Consider the following 20,121-nt stretch of genomic DNA (forward strand, 5'->3'; position numbering starts at 1 on the left):
ATGTTACACTGAGATACAAGCAGCTTTACTTTTCTCTTTCAGTGCCATCTTCTCCCATTAGAATTAGGGGCCGTTTTGACTTCAAAATGAGAGCAGAGTTAGACAAATGTTGAGCACTACTGCAACAATCCCCCGGTTAGGTTCTTAAATCTATCTTCAGGCACCTAAATCAGTGTCCTGACTTTTAAAAGTGATGAGTGTCCACTACTCCCACTGACGTCAGTGGGAGCTGCTGGTGTGCAGCACTTCAGAGCCAAAAGCTAGGTTGGAAAATACTGGCTATGAACTGTTTTCTTTCAAAAGGCGCCAGATACACAGACATAAACACAGAAGTTGTATAGTGAAAGAAAATACCAAGTTCATCACACTTTTTATAGAAACATTAACTTTTATTAATGCAACACTTGATCTGCATTAATAGTGGAAACAAAAATTGCTAGAGTCACAGAAAGTGAATCAAGTGTGCAAACATACTGATCATTGCTATGAGTATCTCCTCTTCAACAGTCAGCCTCAGGAAAACAAATACGAAATCCATCAACAAATAACAGTTGACAATTATCTCCCGTGAGTCTTCAATAATTAAAAAAAGTATCTAACACTGCCTGGAATCACTTCCACTGTGTGAAACAAACAATGCTTTACAGAACAGCTGAACAAAAGGATTATAGATGGATAATCTTCCCTGGATGCAGGCACAAGTAATTGTTATTAATAATAGGTATATAAGGAACTATCATACAGTGATCTTAGCACTCCTGCAAGGTACTGAGTGTCTGACTCACAGTGAAGTAAGCTGTCCTTTGAAGGATCAAGCCCATGGCACTTTACTAATATTAATTCATCCCCACACCACCTCTGGATGAGATATAGGTAAATGTTAATAACCCTACAGATTACAACTCTGGTCTCCTGAAAACCAGCCTTGCGCTCTAATCACTAGACTGTGCTGCCTTTCAGTGTTAATTAGTTGCTATTGTGAGTTGCATGTGTGCATCCAGAGAATGATATTCTTTGTAGTGTTTCTTTACACCTTAACAGCTGAGAAAGATGAACAAATGGGATTCTGGATTTTTAAGGTACCCAGGGGACAGTTTACAAAGAAACAGTGCAAAGGCCTGTCAAGGATAACTGTCCCTGCATATCAAATATACTGACCCTTTATAAAACACAGCTGGAAGGTCTGGCATCCAATAAAATGGCTCTCCCACAGGTATATTTGACTTTTTGTATGTGCTAGATTGAGAGAGGGGGTGGAATGCTCCATTAAGAGGCATCAAACTGCACTGTACCGTTTTCACAAAACTAAAAGGAAATAAAACACTCTCTAAAATTGTATCATGCATCCTGCTTCAATGGGTTTTAGCTTTTAACTCTGTAGTCATTTTTGCTCTTGCCTTACATAGAAATGCACACACCCTTCTCCAAACTGCTTAATATCTATGCGTCTATTTGTATCTGTAACACATGGGATTTTAAAATGTGTTTGTTGATGGCTTATGCCTGCTCCCATTGACAACACTGGCAAACTCCCACTGGCTTCAGTGGGAGCAGCGTCAGGCCACTGCTGAGCGCTTTGGCACACCCCGCTTGTAATACAGAACGTACTATATTTTTTACATGTGAGTTAGTTGCTGAGAAGTTCTAGAAAGAATTAGATGTTCCATGGACTAAAAAAGCCTGTGTCTATAAAGTACAACTGAATGTGATTTTGTTGGCATTCTGCCCACAGTGCTCACCTCTAACGGACATGCACATGTTTTAAAACCTGATGACAGTCACTTTGCACGACATTTAACAGATTTCCAACGGCACACTGAAAATTAGAAGGCGCAGCGAAACAGGACAGCTGTACAGGAATGGACGTAACAGCAGGAGCATGCAAAAAATAAAATGGAAACGTTTATTAAAATAACCACCTTTCCTGTATTTTAGACAGATAAGACCTCTTCCCTACGGTCTAGTGGAGATTTAAGAAACAGATGTTCCTTGGGGGGAAAATTCTTCAGAGCAAGGTAGAGAATGGAAACATTGGAGCAATGAAGTAACAAAACCAAGAAGCAGCTTAACCTGCTGTAGCATATACACAAACCTCTAGACACAGTCATTCAGACATTTGAAGAGTTCAGCTAATTAATCAATACATGGAAAGGAACAATGAGCCAGACCCTGAAGAGATGTAAATTGGCACAGCATCACTGACTTTGACAGCGCTCCATGGATTTACATCAGCTGAGGATCTGACCCAATAAGCAGAATGTAACATTTTAAAATGGATATGTTGGGGTTAAATTCACCCCAGGGCAGGGGATCCTGCACAGCAGTTGAGTCCTTGGGACAAAATCTGTTCCTGACATCTCAGCCGAGTCCACGACTACTTGGTCTGGACAGTGGCATGAGGACTGGTATTTTGCAGCAGCGCGTAGTCCCTCTGCTGGTCCTCTGCGCTAGGATGAATTTCACCCTGTGAGGCCTTGTTGTTTTATCAGGAATAATGCTTTCAAAATGACTTCCTCAGAAAATACCCGAGGCTTTGTAGATGATTTGTAGGTTACCATTGTTGTGCACAGATAGCTTTTCCACACGGTGCTATATTTCAATGTGGATCATACAATGATCTGACCTGTACAACATAAAGACTGAGACAGAAAGGTGATCTAGAGTTCCTGATTTAGCATAACGTACTGCAAAAGGCAAATGGCCCACTCCCAGAACACAGGCTCTGCAGCTATTGACTCAGTTTCCCCAGCTAAGGAAGGCTGGCCCTTCATCTGAGAGGGATGTAGCCTTTTACCAGCAGCACTGGGAAGTCTGTAGCTGCCCCTTTCCGAATACAGGGAAGAATTTAAAAGGGACCCTGGGCCAAAGCTATTGGGTTCTCCTTAGCTGGCAGGTTTATTCCAGAGGTCAGCCAAGGAAAGAAAGAAAGGGGTCCTGGGACTCAAAGACTGGGGTGATGGGGAGGAGGGTATCTGCAACTGGAATCTACACAAGTGGCAAAGGAAGATTCTCCCCTCCCGCAGAACAACATTTGGGGTAAAGGTAGGGCAGAGTTCCAAACCCCCTCACCCACAAGGGTTTTCACATGGCATTATTTTCATCCTGGCCAATCACCGGGCAGATGAGGGCTGGACAGTTTCCTCTCATGAGGTTAAATGGAGACATTACTGCAGAGCAAATCCCTTGAGATGAATGGCTGTAGTTGGCTAGCCTGAGTCTCTCACTCATTGGGAACACACTTGCAGATCACGATGGGTTGGGAGCTCCATTATGTACAGGAGCCCTTATCCTCAGCCAGGCAGCGCGGCAGATGCCTGAATTTGGATGATTATTATTTGGTTGGTTTTGGCTTGCATAGGAGAGGAGCCAGTCGGCTGAAGAAGTCAGCCTGGTGCAATGCCAGTTTCTCTAGCCTTCTGTGATTGGTACAAATCTATAGACCACAGCACAGTGGGGCTCTGGTCCAGGACTTGGGCTCCTCGATGCTACAGTAATACAGATAATAAATAATAATAGTGATAATAATGAGCTTTTCTGACTGGGCCAGCCCAAAATGGTCTGGATTGCTGAACAATTGATAGGCTAACATCCTACGCATGTGGAAAGCAACAGACAGTCCTGTGGCACCTTTAAGACTAACAGATGTATTGGAGCATAAGCTTTCGTGGGTGAATGCCCACTTCGTCGGACGCATCTTAAAGGTGCCACAGGACTCTCTGTTGCTTTTTATAGATCCAGACTAACACGGCTACCCCTCTGATACATATCCTACGCATGAGTGTTCAGCCAGTCAGAAAAGTAGGTCTCAATTTTTCACTGACTTTATTTGATGGAAATATATTTGTGAGAATGCTCTTCCTCAGGGAGAGAAAAAAGGTACCCTTATGATATTTTAAGCTACCAGTATTTTTAAAAAACGTTTATGCTGCTTTCCTTTATGTTCCAAACATACCTCAACACAGAAGGTCTGTAGGTTTCCTAAATGTTGAATGCAATTACAAATACCCTTGCAACATCTGCCTGTACAGTGCTCCACAGAATAGATATTGGTGAGACACTGACACAGGAAAAAAGGAGAACGCTCTATTGTACCCTCAGCTAACCAACCCTTTGTTTTCCAGTGTAAAAAATAATTAATTAAAAACTTTCCAGGGCATTTTATTAATACCACACAATGGGATTTCAAGCAATACTGGGACAGATCAAGGTGCTGTACGAAAATGTGCTATCAAGTACTTGGCTTCTTAACTGAAAACTAGGTATGATTAAATAGGCCTCACTTACCATTTTGGCTTAGATTCACAAAACAATTTTGGAGGTGAAAGGCATGATGTGTAACTACTAAAACAATCCATTCACACTCTGTTAATAAGAAGTCAAGTGTACTCTACACAAAAGACAAAATTAGACCTAGGGCAATATTTTCAAAGATGCTTAAGTTCCATTTTCAAAAGGGACTTAGGAGCCCACATTACTAAGGTCCATTTACAAAGTTTACCCCACGTAATTCTAATACACGAATCAGGGTATTATACTCTCACTGATATAGTGGTTCTGAGCTTTTATGGCTTTCAACAGCACTGGGAATATTAAACACTAGTTAATAAAGCAGGATCTCAAGTCATTTTAATATCTGGTTTTAAAACTTACTTAGCAGCTGAGAAGAACAGTTTCCTCATTCACTAGCATTTTAGTATTTTCCATCCCTGTACTACAAATAATTATAATTAGCATGGTGGGTTTTTAGAATGCTGAATGCCGGGTAGTGTTCGGTATTAGATCAACTTGCATAGTGTATTCACCAAGCTCACATGGGAAGGGGAAAAAAAGAAGATTAGGATGTCCTGATGAGCGGAGCCCTTTCCTCTTCAGAACTCTGAAATACAAAATGGCAAAGCAGAAAAGTTAACTGCAGTGTGTTAGACAGCTGGAGGACAGTAAATGTAAGATTGAGTTTCAAAGCAGCAAAGAAGAGTGAGCCTGGTTATCAGCATCCCCTAAGTCCGAATTCTATCCCTTGTGCCATACAAGAACAACTATTAAGCTAAAAAAAGCACCACGGGGCAGATTGTGAGTGGTCTTTGCACAGATATTCAAGCGGGATGACGCAAGAAGCCACCCCAGTTTGCTCGCCCTATGCCAGGACCAGCACAACCGCAGCATATGCTCTACTGTGAGCACGCGGATTGTTCCTCATAGGTCTCCCATTGGGAAAGCTGCCCCAAAGGGGCTGGAGAGGAGAAAAGGACATGCCCCCCTCTTCTCTGCATGGGCAAGTGTTGCTGGCCAGCCACGGAGAGGGGAGCGTGCTGCATCACCCTAGGGAATGGTGCAGCAGGCACACGCTGTCTGCATTCCTTGGAGATGTTTAGGGGGTGACACAGGGACCAGCGTTAGGGCAGGGCTTATTTAACTTCCTCCATGATGATGCTGGGAACGAACAGCATATTGACGAGATTACACTGGGAGGAGTTATCTGCGCCAGTGGGAACAGAGATAATTAAAAGGGACCTACAGAGCGGCAGGGTCAAAGGCAGGAAATCTTGGAAAAATGCAAGATAATGCATCTTGGGGAAAATGATCTGACACACACACACTCAACAGGAGGGAGAATCCTGGGAACCAGTAATGCTGGAGACTTATGGGCGACAGAAGGCAGGGTAATAAGGCTGCAAAATTAAAGGCCAATCTTGGGCTGAGTCTGCAAAAATACTGAGTCACAGAGCAGGGAGGTGAGAGTTTCTCTGTATGTGGGTGAAACCACCTCTGGAATGTGTGTGTTCACTTCTGGGCACCTAGTATGTTAATGACAGACCGGAGGGAGTTCAGAAAGGAACAACAAAAATGATGCAGGGCTGGAGAGACAGATTTAGAGGAAAGATTTAAAGAGTTAAATATGTTGAGCTTTGCGAAATGACAACTGAGGGGTGGGGTCAGCGATATGATAATAGTCTACAAATAGTTTAAGGCCATAAACAGGAGGGAGGGGAAAGAACTGGTGCAATACAAGGGGGTAGTACCAGGGCTATATGATTTTCATGGCCATTACAGATTACACAGTTTGCAGGAAACAGCCTGAGAAACGTGGCTGTGATTGATCTCGCTGGGGTGGAGATGAGAGAGCAGGTAGGGCTGGGGCCTTGGCCGGAGCCCACAGGCCTGCTGCTTGGCTCTCAGGCTGAGCCTGTCAACCAGACAGGGAAGGGAAAAAAAAACTCAGGTGCTCGGAAGAAACGGGATCCGCCTCTCCCATAAACTAACCAGGACCAGAGTCATTCAAACATCCATTGCCAAAAAGCTGAACAGGGTGCAAGAACGAAGCAAAAGTTTCCAAGCGGAGGCGGTCAACATTTGAGGAAAAGTCTGTCAGGCTGCAGAAAGATCACACAGGTGTCTCTCTTGAGGTCTTGCCACAAAACCACCACCACAAGGCTAACTAATAAGCATGCCTAGGTCCTCACAAACTGAGAAACAGCACACGCACAGTTTGGGTGTGAATTCAGGAGGCAGGTTGCGTGTGCTTTTTCGTGCAGTTGCAAGAACCCGTTTAGAAAGCCAAATACACAAAAAGCAAGACGGTCCTAGAGCAACAGCAGCTAGAAGTGGAAAAAGCCTACTAGGGTACCCTGTCTCGGATCACAAAGCTGTCCCTAATTTAGCATCCATACAGGACCACTGAAGTAGGGTGAAGTTTTGGCTCACAATCTTTGACAGCATTGGCAACCTTAATGCCAATTTTTTAATATAACAGATGAGAATACACATATGGAACACTATTATCTGTGTACGGTCAGAGTTAAGGTTGTGCATTATGGAGTGATTTTCAGTTCTCTGAGGGGGACAGTATTGTTGAATGGCCCAAGTGGCAAAGCTGGGATAAGAATCTGAATTTGTCTGTAGTTTCTGGGTGTTCAGAATTGGGCTGTTAGTTTAGATGCCGATTTGGCCTTTGGTTAGTTTAGGAAGAACACTGGGCCTAGACCCAGCCCACAGTATTACAAGAAAACCTGAAAATCAATTTAATATTTTTTCCTCAAAAGGCAACTGTCAAATTGAACAGGGCTCAAAATGTCAATCAAATATGTGGGTTTTTTGGATCTTACCCTTCAGAGTTCACTAGACAGGCTTCTTTTTACAACTAGGGTTTGTAGCTAGCAAAGGAATTAGGAACAAAACAAAATATTTATATTCACCCACCTTACCGTGTATCTTAAACTGGCTGCATAGCTTTGTTTGGGTGCACTTACTCTGGGTCTATTAACACTTCTCTAACCTGGAAAGAGCAGTTGCAACAAAAACAAAAAGCAAAAACGTTGTGGGAACCCAAAAGGTAAAATCAATGACAGGCAAATAAAAAACACAGACAAACACAGAGAAAGGAAGGTCAACTTCAGATGCTACTAACCTCTTCCCTTGTTCCAGGGGGCCTGCATACGAGCACAATGAAACAAATCCCCAAAATAATTCCTAATGCCATGATTATGAAGGGGATGCTGGTTACAACCGTGGCTTCAAACAGAACGCTCTTCAGTTTTTTGGCAGATGCTTCGTCAATCAGAACACTCTGGAGGAGCAGGGAGAATTGAGAAAGAGAAAAATGATACATTTCAGTACCTTGCTCTCTTACTTAGAATAAGATAAGAGGAAACAGCAACATCCCCTCTGCCATAATGACTGTTTGATATGCCTTGCCTCTGACTAGAACTGCTAGCTCTTGTTTAGAAGCTCTAGGGGTAAACTGGTCTGCGTTTTCAAAAGTGACTAATGACTTTGTGTGCACAACCGTGGGACACCTTAAAAGGGTTGGTTTTTCAGAGGGAAGGTGCTTTCTCTCCAGCACCCCACGGAGGGACTGGTTCACGAATCACCAGCACACTTCCTGCAATGGCTAAGATTTTCCTTGGAGGTCTCCCATTCAAGTGCTGACCTCACTTGACCTTACCCACAGTCTGATCCTGCAAACTGTTGTTGCCAGGTGGCATGCTTGCTGCCAGGAGTTGTCTCACTGAAGTCAGTGGGACTCAAGACAGTAAGCTCTACTCCCAGCTGTAACTATATGCAGGATTGGGCATTAATTTGTGAGACCTCTCAGGTTCCGAGCATGAAGGGACATGGCTGCAGGGCCTGTAATATAGTGACCCCTGGGTCTTTGAATGAGGCTTTATACTTGGGGGGGGGGGGGGGGGGGGCGAGCGGGTGGGCAAAGAGGTGAGCAGTGAGCCAGCAGGGATTCTAGGGGCAGGCATGGGGTTTCTGGCAGGGGAGGGAGAAGGTGAAAAGAGGCGAGTGGTGGGTTGGGGGCTGACTAGGAGGGATGCAGCAAGCCAGCTGGAGGCTAGGGGGTGAATCATAGAATATCAGGGTTGGAAGGGACCTCAGGAGGTCATCTAGTCCAACCCCCTGCTCAAAGCAGGACCAATCCCCAACTAACTCATCCCAGCCAGGGCTTTGTCAAGCCTGACCTTAAAAACCTTTAAGGAAGGAGATTCCACCACCTCCCTAGGTAACCCATTCCAGTGCTTCACCACCCTCCTAGTGAAAAAGTTTTTCCTAATATCCAATCTAAACCTCCCCCACTGCAACTTGAGACCATTACTTCTTGTTCTGTCATCTGCTACCACTGAGAACAGTCTAGATCCATCCTCTTTGGAACCCCCTTTCAGGTAGTTGAAAGCAGCTATCAAATCCCCCCTCATTCTTCTCTTCTGCAGACTAAACAATCCCAGTTCCCAAAGAGGGGTGTGATGGTGGGGCCGAGCGGGTGGGTTCCTATTTTACTGCTGTGATCTGGTCACCCCATGTGTGCTGTTTCTTCTTATATGGAGGGGGGAGGGCGCAATTTTATATTCTTGCCTCGGGGGCAAAAATAGCTAGTTACGGTTCTGCAGCAGGCCACAATGAAGATCCTCAGTGAGATAAAGCTCCTGCGTAGAGCTAACCTAAACCTCTTTGCAAAGTCCCCTTTAACACTGACTGCATCACAAATCCAAGGAATTCAGGGATCCATCTTCAGGGAAGAAACCTCCCTGAAAGTCTGACAAACTAAAGGCCTGATCCATCAAACTTCTTCCCCACGAGTAGCTCTTACGCCCATGAAAGGTATCGTTGAAGTCAACAGGAGTTCCCATGTGAAGGGGAGTTTGCAGGACTGGGACCTTGGACAACCATCAACCAGAAATTTTATACAAAGAACCATTTCCTACCCTGCTGCTACTGTAAAATTAGGAGAAACAGGACACATTCCCCATTTACAATATTTACCTCATTTACATGCACCACGGGGAAAACCAATGTTCTGACGCTGCCTGTTTCACTGTGTAAAAAGACAACAAAGCTCTGAGATTCTGCAATAATTTCAGCTTTCTCCAGACAGATTAGAACACAGCAATCAAGGGGGGAAAAACTTTCCCATGTGAAAACTCTAGACCTTTTTTATCTTTCGTTAAACTTTTAACCCTCCTCTCCCCCAGATTGGGATAAGAATCAAGATCTAGAAACTGGAATGTAGTCTTTGTTTTTAAAGCAATAAAATATACTGGGGTTTCCTGGGGAGCGGGGGAAAAAAAGGATCCTTGAGAGGCTTATTAATAGCTGACCTCATGGAAAGTTTGTGCCAGGGAATGGGAACACCAGCCTGAGCAGTTGTTGAAGGCTATACAGATTTGTGAAATATACATATGCTGTTATAAGAGAGACACACTAGCTAAAGTGATGCCTGGTATTACAGTGGAGTTATGTTAATGGTGCCAGCAATACTGGGATATGAGAGATCTCATAACAACTAGAAAGTACAGTACAGTAGATATGAGGAAATGTTGTCGTAGGATCCAGTCCCCCAAAGGCATCTGGGCAGATAAAATACCACCCTTTATATATTTTAAAGTGCCTTGTACATACAGACTCATGTGGGAACTTTGAAGTGTCAAGTTGAAAGTGAATGGGAGTTCCTGTAAAGTTTCTAACTAGCTCCTGCTACTATTCTGACACCAATTTGGCCTCATCAGCTGGGATTGTGTTTGGCATTTGCTGTGGCAGAAATCGTGGCTATGTGTGGGTACACGTGCATTCCTGTGACAGTGTCTCTCTTATAACTAACATAAGGACAGTCGGCCAGATCCTCAGTCAATGTGAATCTATTTTATTGACTTCACAGAAATCATGCCACCAATACGTTTCAGTTCTCTGTCACATAGTGTGTTTCACATTTTGGCTTTCGCAGTTTGAAATATATGTTCAGAAAACATGGTAGGGCCACCGTAGCTTGCAACAGCTCACCCCTGAGTTTTCAGGTTGTTGAAATAACTACAAATTGCCACTGTGAATGTGAAACGAGACGAAGGAACTACCCTGCCATTTTCTAGGTCAGATTCTATTGGACTGAACTATCTCTACAAATAATATTTCCCCCCCAAGGACTCTGCAGACGAAGTCACTTCAAATATGAAGTCAGGCAAGCAACCCTGAAATCCACACTGCTAAAGAAGAATACTTACATAAATCCATCTAGTTTTCTGACAAGAACATTGATCTGCATTCTCTTGGCTGCTTGTACAACTATCCCCGTCAGCTGTGAAAGAAAGGGAAACTTTTACAGTAAAAAATTATCATTTTTTTTTCAAAAGTATGATTTCTGCCCAATTTTTACAGTGGGAAGGAGTTGCTTTTAAGGTGATAAAACAACACATCTGCAAGTTAAGATGGAACTGGATGGGTTTCCTCTCTCTTTACAGGAGAATTAGGTAGATGCATGCTAGGGGATTATTTTTATTTGTATCCATCCATCCAGATACTTAGATGACCCTCATTACTATAGAACCTGAGTGACTCTGTATTAATGGTGTCCCTAGAAGCTCCAACTGGGCCTGGGGCACCATTCTATAAGGCATAGTACAAACACACAGTTAAGAGACAGTCCCTGTCCCAGTGTAAACAGATCAGAAAGGCAAAGGGTGGGAGAAAGGAAGTGCTATTAGCCCCATTTTACAGATGGAGAACTGAGCCACAGAGAGGTTCAATTGATAGGCCCAAAGTCACACAGGACGTCTGTGGCGAAGCTGGGAATTGAACCCAGAGTCCTCTGCCCTTAAAACAAATTGCTACTACAACCCAAGATAGAGTGATGAAGCTGGCTGCACTGCCACTGAAAAGATCTGTGCAAAATATTCTTCTATGAGTTGCAATAATAAATAAATTGCCTAGGGAGGCTGTGGAATCTCCATCTCTGGAGATATTTAAGAGTAGGTTAGATAAATGTCTATCAGGGATGGTCTAGACAGTATTTGGTCCTGCCATGTGGGCAGGGGACTGGACTCAATGACCTCTCGAGGTCCCTTCCAGTCCTAGAATCTATGAATCTATAATAATCCATCATCATCATCATCATCATCGCTAAAAGGCCGGCATGTTGGAGGAAGGAGATTTTTAAGTGTAGAGGTGGCAAAATGTAGCTTTAATTTTTTTGGTGCGGCAGGGGTTAGTTCATATGACTGTCAATCACACATTGAGAAAGAATTGGGTAAGAAGGAATTGGGCAATAAGAACCTGCTGGCACCAAGAGTTTGGATTCTAAACAGCATGTGCACTAGTGCTCAGAAAGGAGCTGCCCTTGCTGAAGCAGAAGGAAATTGTTCCTTCCAGCATCCTGAGTCGGATTAGTTTCCCCGTCATTATGCTGGTCATTCCTTTATTCTTTCCCCTCATTCTGTTTTTTTACTGTTCTGTTCTCCACTGTACTCCTTCACATTTTCACTTCCGGGCCACTGCTCTGTTGCGTGGATTTACGGAAGAGTAGATTTTTAAAGCCACGGATCAATAGGTACAATAATAATACAAATGCTGTGCCAGATTCAGTGGTCAACTCCAGCTACCTTGTGACTCCTCTGGGATGCAAAATAGCTGTAAACCCAGCTAACAGCTCTTTGACCAAGGCCAGCAACTACTTGGGCTTATTGACAATCAGGGATGAATGCAGAGCCTCTATCTTGTACTTCTGGGGCAGTATGAATGGATTTAGCGTGTTGAGGTGTAAGATTGGTGTTCAGTCTCCTGATTTTTTGGCCCTGAAGTGGATAGAGAAGATTTCATTTCCTCTTTCTCAGGGGAAACTGGGCGATGGCTTTGGTGAACATTAGACGAAAGCTGGAGCCCACGGACTGCTCGTCGCTCTATGAGCCAGGAAGTGAGAAGGAAGAGAGCCAAGCGAAGAGGGAAGGGGTTTTCTTGGAATGCTATTGAGTGGCTATGATGGTAGCCACCAGCTGCAGGGAAACAATCTCCACCCTTCTCAGGCAAAAAGAAATCCTGTCCCACACAAAGGGAAAACTTCCTGTCAAAACCTGTCCTTGAGGAGGCTGCCTAGTGTGGGTGGGTTGGTGGGAAAGCTTGAGATATCGCGAACATCAAACTGATCCTTTCTGGAACTGAGAGCTGTGGAATTTGGAGCAGAATGATCCTGGGGCTTGGAGTGGGAAGTGCCTTTCTAAGGAGGTCTGGCTGGGGTGTCTCTCTGCCTTCCTCCTCTGAAAGAAGGTTAGTCTTGGGGTTCATCATATGAACCAGGCTACTAGTGGAGAGGGCTAGTGAACAGCGCTTAGAGAGGAGATTGTCAGACCAGGGATGAAGCCACACTGTGAAACCCTCTGGCCTGCCATTATCTAAGCCATAACATTCATGGCATGACATATAAACTGGATGCCTAAGGGAATAAGGTTTAAGGACTCAATTCTGAGTCAGTGGGAGCTGGATCAGGCCTTAGCATCTTCCTTCCTTCCTTCCTTGCCTAGGGAGTATATTCTACAAGCCCATATCTTCGGTGAAGTCTTGGATCTACAAACACAACGCTCTAAGTGCACAGATCAATACTCTTGTATTGCTTTTTGGTTAGAGCTTGGTTTTCTCTCTCAAGGGTCTGGTATCAACAGGACAGGAGGACTCTGTGATGCCCCCTAGTCACTGTGGGGCAGATTGCTAACCAGAGGTGGCTGCCTTCATTTATTCACTTCATCTAATGGAGGGAGAATCAGATACCCTGCAAGCCATTTCAAAGGGAAGCACATACTTACAGGATTGATGTCCAGAAATGTTTCATGATCCTCCTTTCTGGGATGCATGCCCTGTATGTCCTTAATATACTTCTCATCTGCTTGGTAAAAATGTGGGGCCGATAAAAGGATCGGGACACCTGGAATTTTAAAACAGTGAAGTCACTATCTTCTAAAGAGAACAATGCATCAGATCCCCATCCATCCAGCCTATCAGTGTGGCCAGGAACAAAAATAAGATACCGCACACACACCATGAAACAACTTCCAATAGTAAAAAGTAAGCAACATCATCACTAACATACCTTCCCAGAATCCAGTAATAAATAACTGAAGAAAACTGGTTTCTTCTGGAGCCCATTCACTTCATTGGCAGCACTTTACAGAAGGCAGCATGGCCTGGTGGATAAGGCATTGAACTGGGACTCAGAGACCTCGGTTCTATTTCTGGCCCTGCCACTGGCCTGCTGGGTGACCTTGGGCAAATCATTTCATCTCTCCCTGCCCCAGTTCCCCATATATAAAATGGGGATAAGGTACAAGCTCCTTGTGAAGTGCTAAGAGATCCACCGATGAAAAGTGCTATATCAGAGCTGGGTATTGTTATTTATTATATTCTTATGGTCCATCAACGTAACAGATTCCAACCTAGTCCTGGTGTATACTATCTAGGTTCTTACACTCTCATCACTTCAGTCATCGAGGGCCTTCCAGCAGTGCATTAAGCAAGGTGACTAACATCTGTCACATGTAGTTTGTTCTCTCCCGAGGGTTAGGCCCTCATCCAGCAAAGCACTTGGGCACACAGGCAGTCCCACTGAAGCCAAAAGAGTTACATTAATTGACACCAGCTGAGGATCTATCCCAGGGGTGGCCAACCTGTGGCTCCATAGCCGCAAACGGTTCTTCGAAGGTTAATATGCGGCTCCTTGTATAGGGGTGACTCCGAGGCTGGAGCTACAGATGCTAACTTTCCAATGTGCCAGGGGGTGCTCACTGCTCAACCCCCTGCTCTGCCCCAGGTCCTGCCATCATTCCTCCCCTTCCCCCAAGCCTGCCATGCCCTCGCTCCTTCCTGCTCCCCACCAGAGCCTCCAGCACACTGCAAAACAGCTGATTGCAGCGGGCGGAAGGCGTGGGGAGGGAAGGGGAGGTGCTGATCGACGGGGCTGCCAATGGGCGGGCGGCGCTTAGCAGATGGGGGGCTGCTGACGTATTATTGTGGCTCTTTGGCAATGTACATTGGTAAATTCTGGTTCCTGCTCAGGCTCAGGTCGGCCACCCCTGATCTAGCCCTTCGTGTCATCCATGCTGTGAGCCCACACTACACTTCTGAGGTGTCACTCATGGTACAGTCCGGTCACTTATGCACCTGTGTAACTTTAAGTACGTGAGGAGTCTCACTGCACTGATGAAAAGTTATTCTACTAGGACTATTTTATTCCCAACACAGACTGGGTCTAAGGACATTCTAAAGAGGTGTGATTACAAATTTCATGCCAATAGAGCTAACCTTCACAAAGCACACATGGAAAGCACTGAAGACAGTACAGAACACGACTTTCACACGCTGACTGGGAAAGTGACATTTACTAAAGCAGAACTTTCCCAAGGCCAGCCAGCTCCGATTAGTAAGGAGGCACACCTGAGAAGGAAACACCTGGCCCTGCAGCAGGTGTTCTCAAGGAGAACAGAAGTAGCTGGGAGCGACTAGGCCCTAGCAGAGAAACTGAAGCTGGGCGAGTGAGGCAACAGGCAAGGAATGGCCTGGGAGAATGAATGGACTTGAAAACTCTATTTGGAATGTGGTGTTAAGTTAATAATGCAGGAGCCCCTAACTGGGAGAAAGGGTGGGGCCTGCAAGCCAGAGCCTGAAGGCTCAGCTCCAGCTAGGAAAGGCTGGGACTAGCTTGCCAAAGCAGGGAAGACCCTGCACACTGGGGGAATTTGGGGCTGTGCCCAACTTAATGGTGGAGGGAAGGCTCTTGTGTTCAGTTTTTGAAATGTAAGTTAGTAAACCAGACCCTGAGGAAAGTTGTTGTTGGATTTGTAAAAGTCTCTTTTTGAGTTTACTGAGGAACCAAGAGGGGAACTGGAGGTGAGGAGCTGCTGGCACGGCTGCCTGGAGGCCAAACGGGGTCACCTGAGCAGAGGCTACTAATTGACATGCCCCATCTTCACAGAGGGGAAATTCACCCGGTACAGCCAGCCAGCATGAGGCCTATGCACCAGGGTCAAGTGGTATGTAGGCCCCATACTGAATTTTGCCCACTAAGAAGTGACTGTGCTGGGCAGAGCATGGCTGGCTGTGACTGCTTTTAACTTTACAGTCCGGCTCCTAGGATGTGCTTCTGACTCCAGTCTTTATACGATGTAAACTAGAGCATGAGCAGACAACATCTTTCAGGAATGCTATTTCAGATCAGTTTTCTTCACTACTGGAGCCTTTTAATAACAACTGGTGATACTGGGTTTGATCTGGCACGATGCTGGACTCTCTCGGCTCCCAATGACTTCATGTAGAATTGAGAGTGCTCAGGACCTCACAGGATCAAGCCAATCAAACCAAGCCGCAACGTGTTTCAGTTAAATGTGAAAACGTGCTGCCCCAGAAGTATTCCCCACACTCCTTGGCTACATACCCTGCTTGCAGACGCTGACGTTCAGGACACCTGAGCCATGGCAGTTTCCTGCTGGCACACAGAATCCTGCATTGTCTGGGTTCACTGACGTATTGGCAAACACCTTTTCGGGGGGCACAAACCGATAGGCAGGGATTCCAGACACACTCACAAAGCTATCAAAAGTTACATACAGAGATCTGTGGGGAAGAAAAGCAAGAATCTGAATTGAGAGGCACAAGGACTTAGTAGCCTATGCTGTATAGCCTTCAAAGTGGCATCCGTATGCCCATCTGGATTTACGGTAAGCTACGGACCTGATCCAAAACCCACTCAAACCAACAGAAGCCTTGCCACTAATTTCGATGCGCTTTGGATCAGGTCCTATACACCTTGTTGTGGTGTTGCATGAGCCTTTTAAAACAAATGGAGGTCTGGGGCACAGATGCCTGGCCTCAGAAGGGTTTCTCAAGTCCTCACGATTATCTTTTCAGTCATATGATTTTCAGTGGTGCTGCAGCTGTTTTTGTGCCACAGATCTCACAACCACAACGGTGACAATGAAAAGCATGGACAGGGGAGACAGTACCAGCAGGCCCCAAAGAGGGCAATTCTTGAACCCCCAACATTGCCTGGATTCATCCAGGGCCGGCTCTACTGTTTTTGCCAACCCAAGCAGCGCGCCGAATTGCCGCCGCGGACGGCGGGGGCAGTCCATGTGCCGTTAGGGCAGCATGCGCGTTTCCGCGGCGGCGGCAATTCAACGGCAGCTTCTGTCTTCAGCCGGAAGACAGAAGCCGCTGAGGGCAGCTGAACATAGAAGCTGCCGCCGAATTGCCGCGGAAACGCGCGTGCCGCCCTAATGGCACATGGACTGCCCCCGCCATCTGCGGTGGCAATTCGGCGCGCTGCTTGGGGCGGCAAAAACACACAGACTGCCGCCCCTTCCAGATTGCCGCCCCAAGCACCTGCTTGGAATGCTGGTGCCTGGAGCCGGCCCTGGATTCATCTAATGGGGGTTATTTTCCTGATTTTAAAAAGAAAATGTCATGTCAATTTTGTTTTCAAATGGCAGAGAAACCTAGGAGGAAGGAGGCTACTAGGTAGGATGGCAAGAGAAAAATCCCAGGCTCTTCCATATCCCATTATTTATGTATGTGTGCATGTGTCTAATGGTGGAAGTGATGTCACAGAATGATGCATTCTGGAATGTCTTTAGCAAATTAGGAAGTGAAAGAGGATTTCACAGAGGGAAAGAGAAGTTTCAAATAAGGTCTGTTTAGCATGCTTGTGCTGTTTCCTCTCATCCTGCTGAGTGAGGGAATTCAGCAGATATTTCAGGATGTAATTCAAATTTTCATTTTACTTTTGTCACAAATAGTTCATTTTTAAACTAGATGTGACTTGATTTTTAGGGACTAACTCACTCCTACTTGTTAGAGTGAATTAGGGTGACCAGACAGCAAGTGTGAAAAATCGGGACGGGGGTGGGGGTAATAGGAGCCTATATAAGAAAAAGACCCCAAAATCGGGACTGTCCCTATAAAATCGGGACATCTGGTCACCCTAGAGTGAATTAATAAAGGACAAATGTACTTCAGGAATAGAGCTTGTAAAACATAACATTAGGGAAAAAGATTTCATCTGAAATCTCGGAAGGATCCAGTGTGAACAGTTTGATACGTTACTTTTGGAATTCCTCTCCTTACCTGCAGAAATCAGAAGAAAAGACATAAATTGTTTCATCTGTGCTTATCAATGGGTGGAAAGCACTTCCATCTGTCCCATTGATCATATTACATGACTCTGTGGTCCACCAGTTCAGTGACCTGCAGTAAAAGAAGCAGAGAGAGGGAACAAAAGAGCCAAAGAATTATTGAGCAATGGTGAGTTAATACTGCTTGGTTGGTGTGGGAAGGACCGGGAGGGCCTGACTCTCATTCACACTGAAAGTATGTCTACACTGCAGTCAGAGGTGTGATTGTAGCTGGGTAACCGTATCCGCACGTGCTCTGATTGAGCTAACATGGCTATAGCAGTGAAGACACGGTGGCACGGCTTCAGTGCAGGCTAGGAATGCAAGTACACACCCAGGTTTCTGGGTGGACTTGTACAAACCATACTGGGGTCTACGCCATTGTGGCTTCACTGCTATTTTTAGCTGCGCTAGCTAGATTAAAGCTAGTGTAGCTATATCTACCTGCGCTGTGATCAGACCTCGGACTGCAGTGCAGACCTAACCGTAGCGCAATGGAAATAGCTCTGGCAGTGTATACGGGGCCGAAAATGCACATAAATTACACTTACATCCCCTTTACGTTGGGGCCTTAGTGTAACTGAGAATCTGGCTCGGAGTATATTGCCCAAGCAAAAAGTTGCTGGCAGACATTTTAATTAACAGCACGGTGTTTTGGGTTATTTGGGCTTGTTTATGAGCCAGACCACATGTCAAGCAAGTGTGTAGGAACCCTCTTCTGCCTCTAGACCTCTTAGCATCAGGCAGATGCCAGAGGTGAAACTGGCTCCATGCTGCGTGTATGATCAATACTGATCTTTGGGTCAGCAAATATGTCCACTTGAAAGCAAACAACACGTGTAGAACATCCTGAGTGGAGCATGGGCTGACGGGGTCATCTCAACCCTGTTAAAGGACATCACACAGGGGGCTGATGTGAATGATTGATAAGGGAGTGAATGTGGGGTAACGTTCAGTTGGCACCACTCTGCAGTCTCCTCCGAAAGTACTAACCAGGTAAAAATTAGTAACCACACGCCCACTGGGCGTGCTTTTAAGACATGTGACTCCTTTGAGGAAAAAAAGAGTATAAAAATCAAGCAAATTAAATTACTGTTGGGGGATTCCTTAATTGACGCCTGGAGAAGCTGCTAGACAGAGTAGCAAAAACTCCGCACCGTGGGCTCGAGTAGGATTGTGACCAGAGGGGTTTCCAGGTAGCCAAGCCTGGCCTCGAGGGAATCGAGACAGACCAGAGTGCTGAGGAGACCTGACCTGGAGGGAAGAAGCCGTCCATAGAATTGGTGACCACCTTCTCTGTTTGCCAAGCAGGGATTGCGTGAGGCTAGCGCAGGGCCTGTTTGTGTACGTTTGTGAATGAGAGGCTCGCTAAGAGGGATGTATTGCTCTTATTGTATAGTTGTCTAATGTGTAACATAGAGTTATGTGCTTAATGTAACCTTTTACCGCTGGTGTGATTCCTTCTCAAATAAAGTGCTGTGTACCTTTTTAACTGCTATGACAGTAATCTGCTCCACTAGGAGCCATTAAAGATCCATTCAGGGGTAGTAGCCCCCTGGTGCCAACAACAGGCTCCCCAGACGTTGGGTCTGGACGCGGAGGAGTCGGCAAGGCTACTTGCTGGGAACATGGGGAATGGTCTGAGCCTTGCCTTAGAAGCTCCACCCCACTACTTGCAACCCAGAGTAGCTGACCAGCTGCGGGGAGCTCTCCCCAGGAGCAAGGAAGCAGGGGATGACTGTGACTCAGAGCTGCAATGTCTCCTGGGAGGGGCAGTTTTACGCACCACCCCTTGCTCACTACTGTATCTAAAGTCACAGTCTCCCCCTTTGCGTGAAAGCCACCAGAAAACAGCAACTAACCAGAAAATTTAATGGAGGGAAACAGCAAATGGAAGCAGGACCCAGATATGTTCACTCCAAATAAAGATAAATGTCATTTGTATTCTAGAAATCTGCAGGAGTACATGGATGTTGACTAGCAGGAAACACATGGAGCGAATCTCCAGCTTGAATGCATTAACGCAAGCTCCACCGCCCTTTTTATTAATATTTATTGTATACTTAATAAAATCAAAGGGAAAACTAAGTAGTAGTCCACAATACTGCTAAATACTCAGTGACTATGACGTAGCAGATTATTGGCAATAGTTTTCAAGTTCAAGCTGATTCTGTAAAATCAGTATGCAGAGAAATACGTCAGTTCCTATGTGGAGTTTGTAGTTATAGTCCCCAGCTTTTCAGTAGAGTTTTGATATCAAGTCAAAAGACCAAAAGGATCACAAACTAAACCCATGCATGTTAACAAGTAAGAAAGCCCTTGAGGTGGCGGGGGGGGGGGGTGAACCCCACCTGCAGCTGACCTGGCCTAGCTACATCACAGTCAAAACTATAGAGCCTTGTCTCCACTAGGATTTTAAATCAACCACACCAATGCACAAACAGACCATTTTGCGCAGTGAAGACCTAACCTAAGATGATTTGTGTAACTAACCCCTGCTACAATTCTAGTGACAATGAGGCAGTTGCAGTTTTAACCTATGTACCTTGGCCATCTAATACTGGTTAAAACTACAACTGCCCCCTCTTTACTAGGACTGTACCATGGACAAGCTGAACACAGGACAGGTTAACACGTGTTTAAAAACTCACCTTTCTCCCAGGGAAGACAAGTGCCCAGATCGAATGGACTTGGTCTAATTGTT

The 20,121-nt window shown here is 45.4% G+C and overlaps 1 protein-coding gene across 3 annotated transcripts in view; it reads right to left on the bottom strand.

Moving 5' to 3' along the window:
• Positions 1-368: 368 nt before the first annotated feature.
• SCARB2 (scavenger receptor class B member 2) overlaps positions 369-20,121 on the bottom strand; it is a 38,625-nt gene continuing 18,872 nt past the window's right edge. The window contains exons 6-13 of one of the 3 annotated variants that reach the window (XM_065595979.1): positions 17,371-17,490; positions 15,683-15,861; positions 13,062-13,180; positions 10,494-10,567; positions 9,262-9,313; positions 7,406-7,564; positions 7,203-7,273; positions 369-4,876 (exon numbers count right to left, since the gene is read on the bottom strand). In XM_065595979.1, coding sequence (XP_065452051.1) covers positions 7,244-7,273; positions 7,406-7,564; positions 9,262-9,313; positions 10,494-10,567; positions 13,062-13,180; positions 15,683-15,861; positions 17,371-17,490 — 733 coding nt within the window. In that variant the 3' untranslated portion in view covers positions 369-4,876; positions 7,203-7,243. Of the gene's footprint in view, positions 4,877-7,197; positions 7,274-7,405; positions 7,565-9,261; positions 9,314-10,493; positions 10,568-13,061; positions 13,181-15,682; positions 15,862-17,370; positions 17,491-20,121 lie in introns of all 3 variants that reach the window. The other 2 variants (XM_065595980.1, XM_065595978.1) reach the window with 2 other exon arrangements.

Source organism: Chrysemys picta, chromosome 5 (assembly GCF_011386835.1).
Source record: "Chrysemys picta bellii isolate R12L10 chromosome 5, ASM1138683v2, whole genome shotgun sequence".
NCBI classification, from domain to species: Eukaryota; Metazoa; Chordata; order Testudines; family Emydidae; genus Chrysemys; species Chrysemys picta.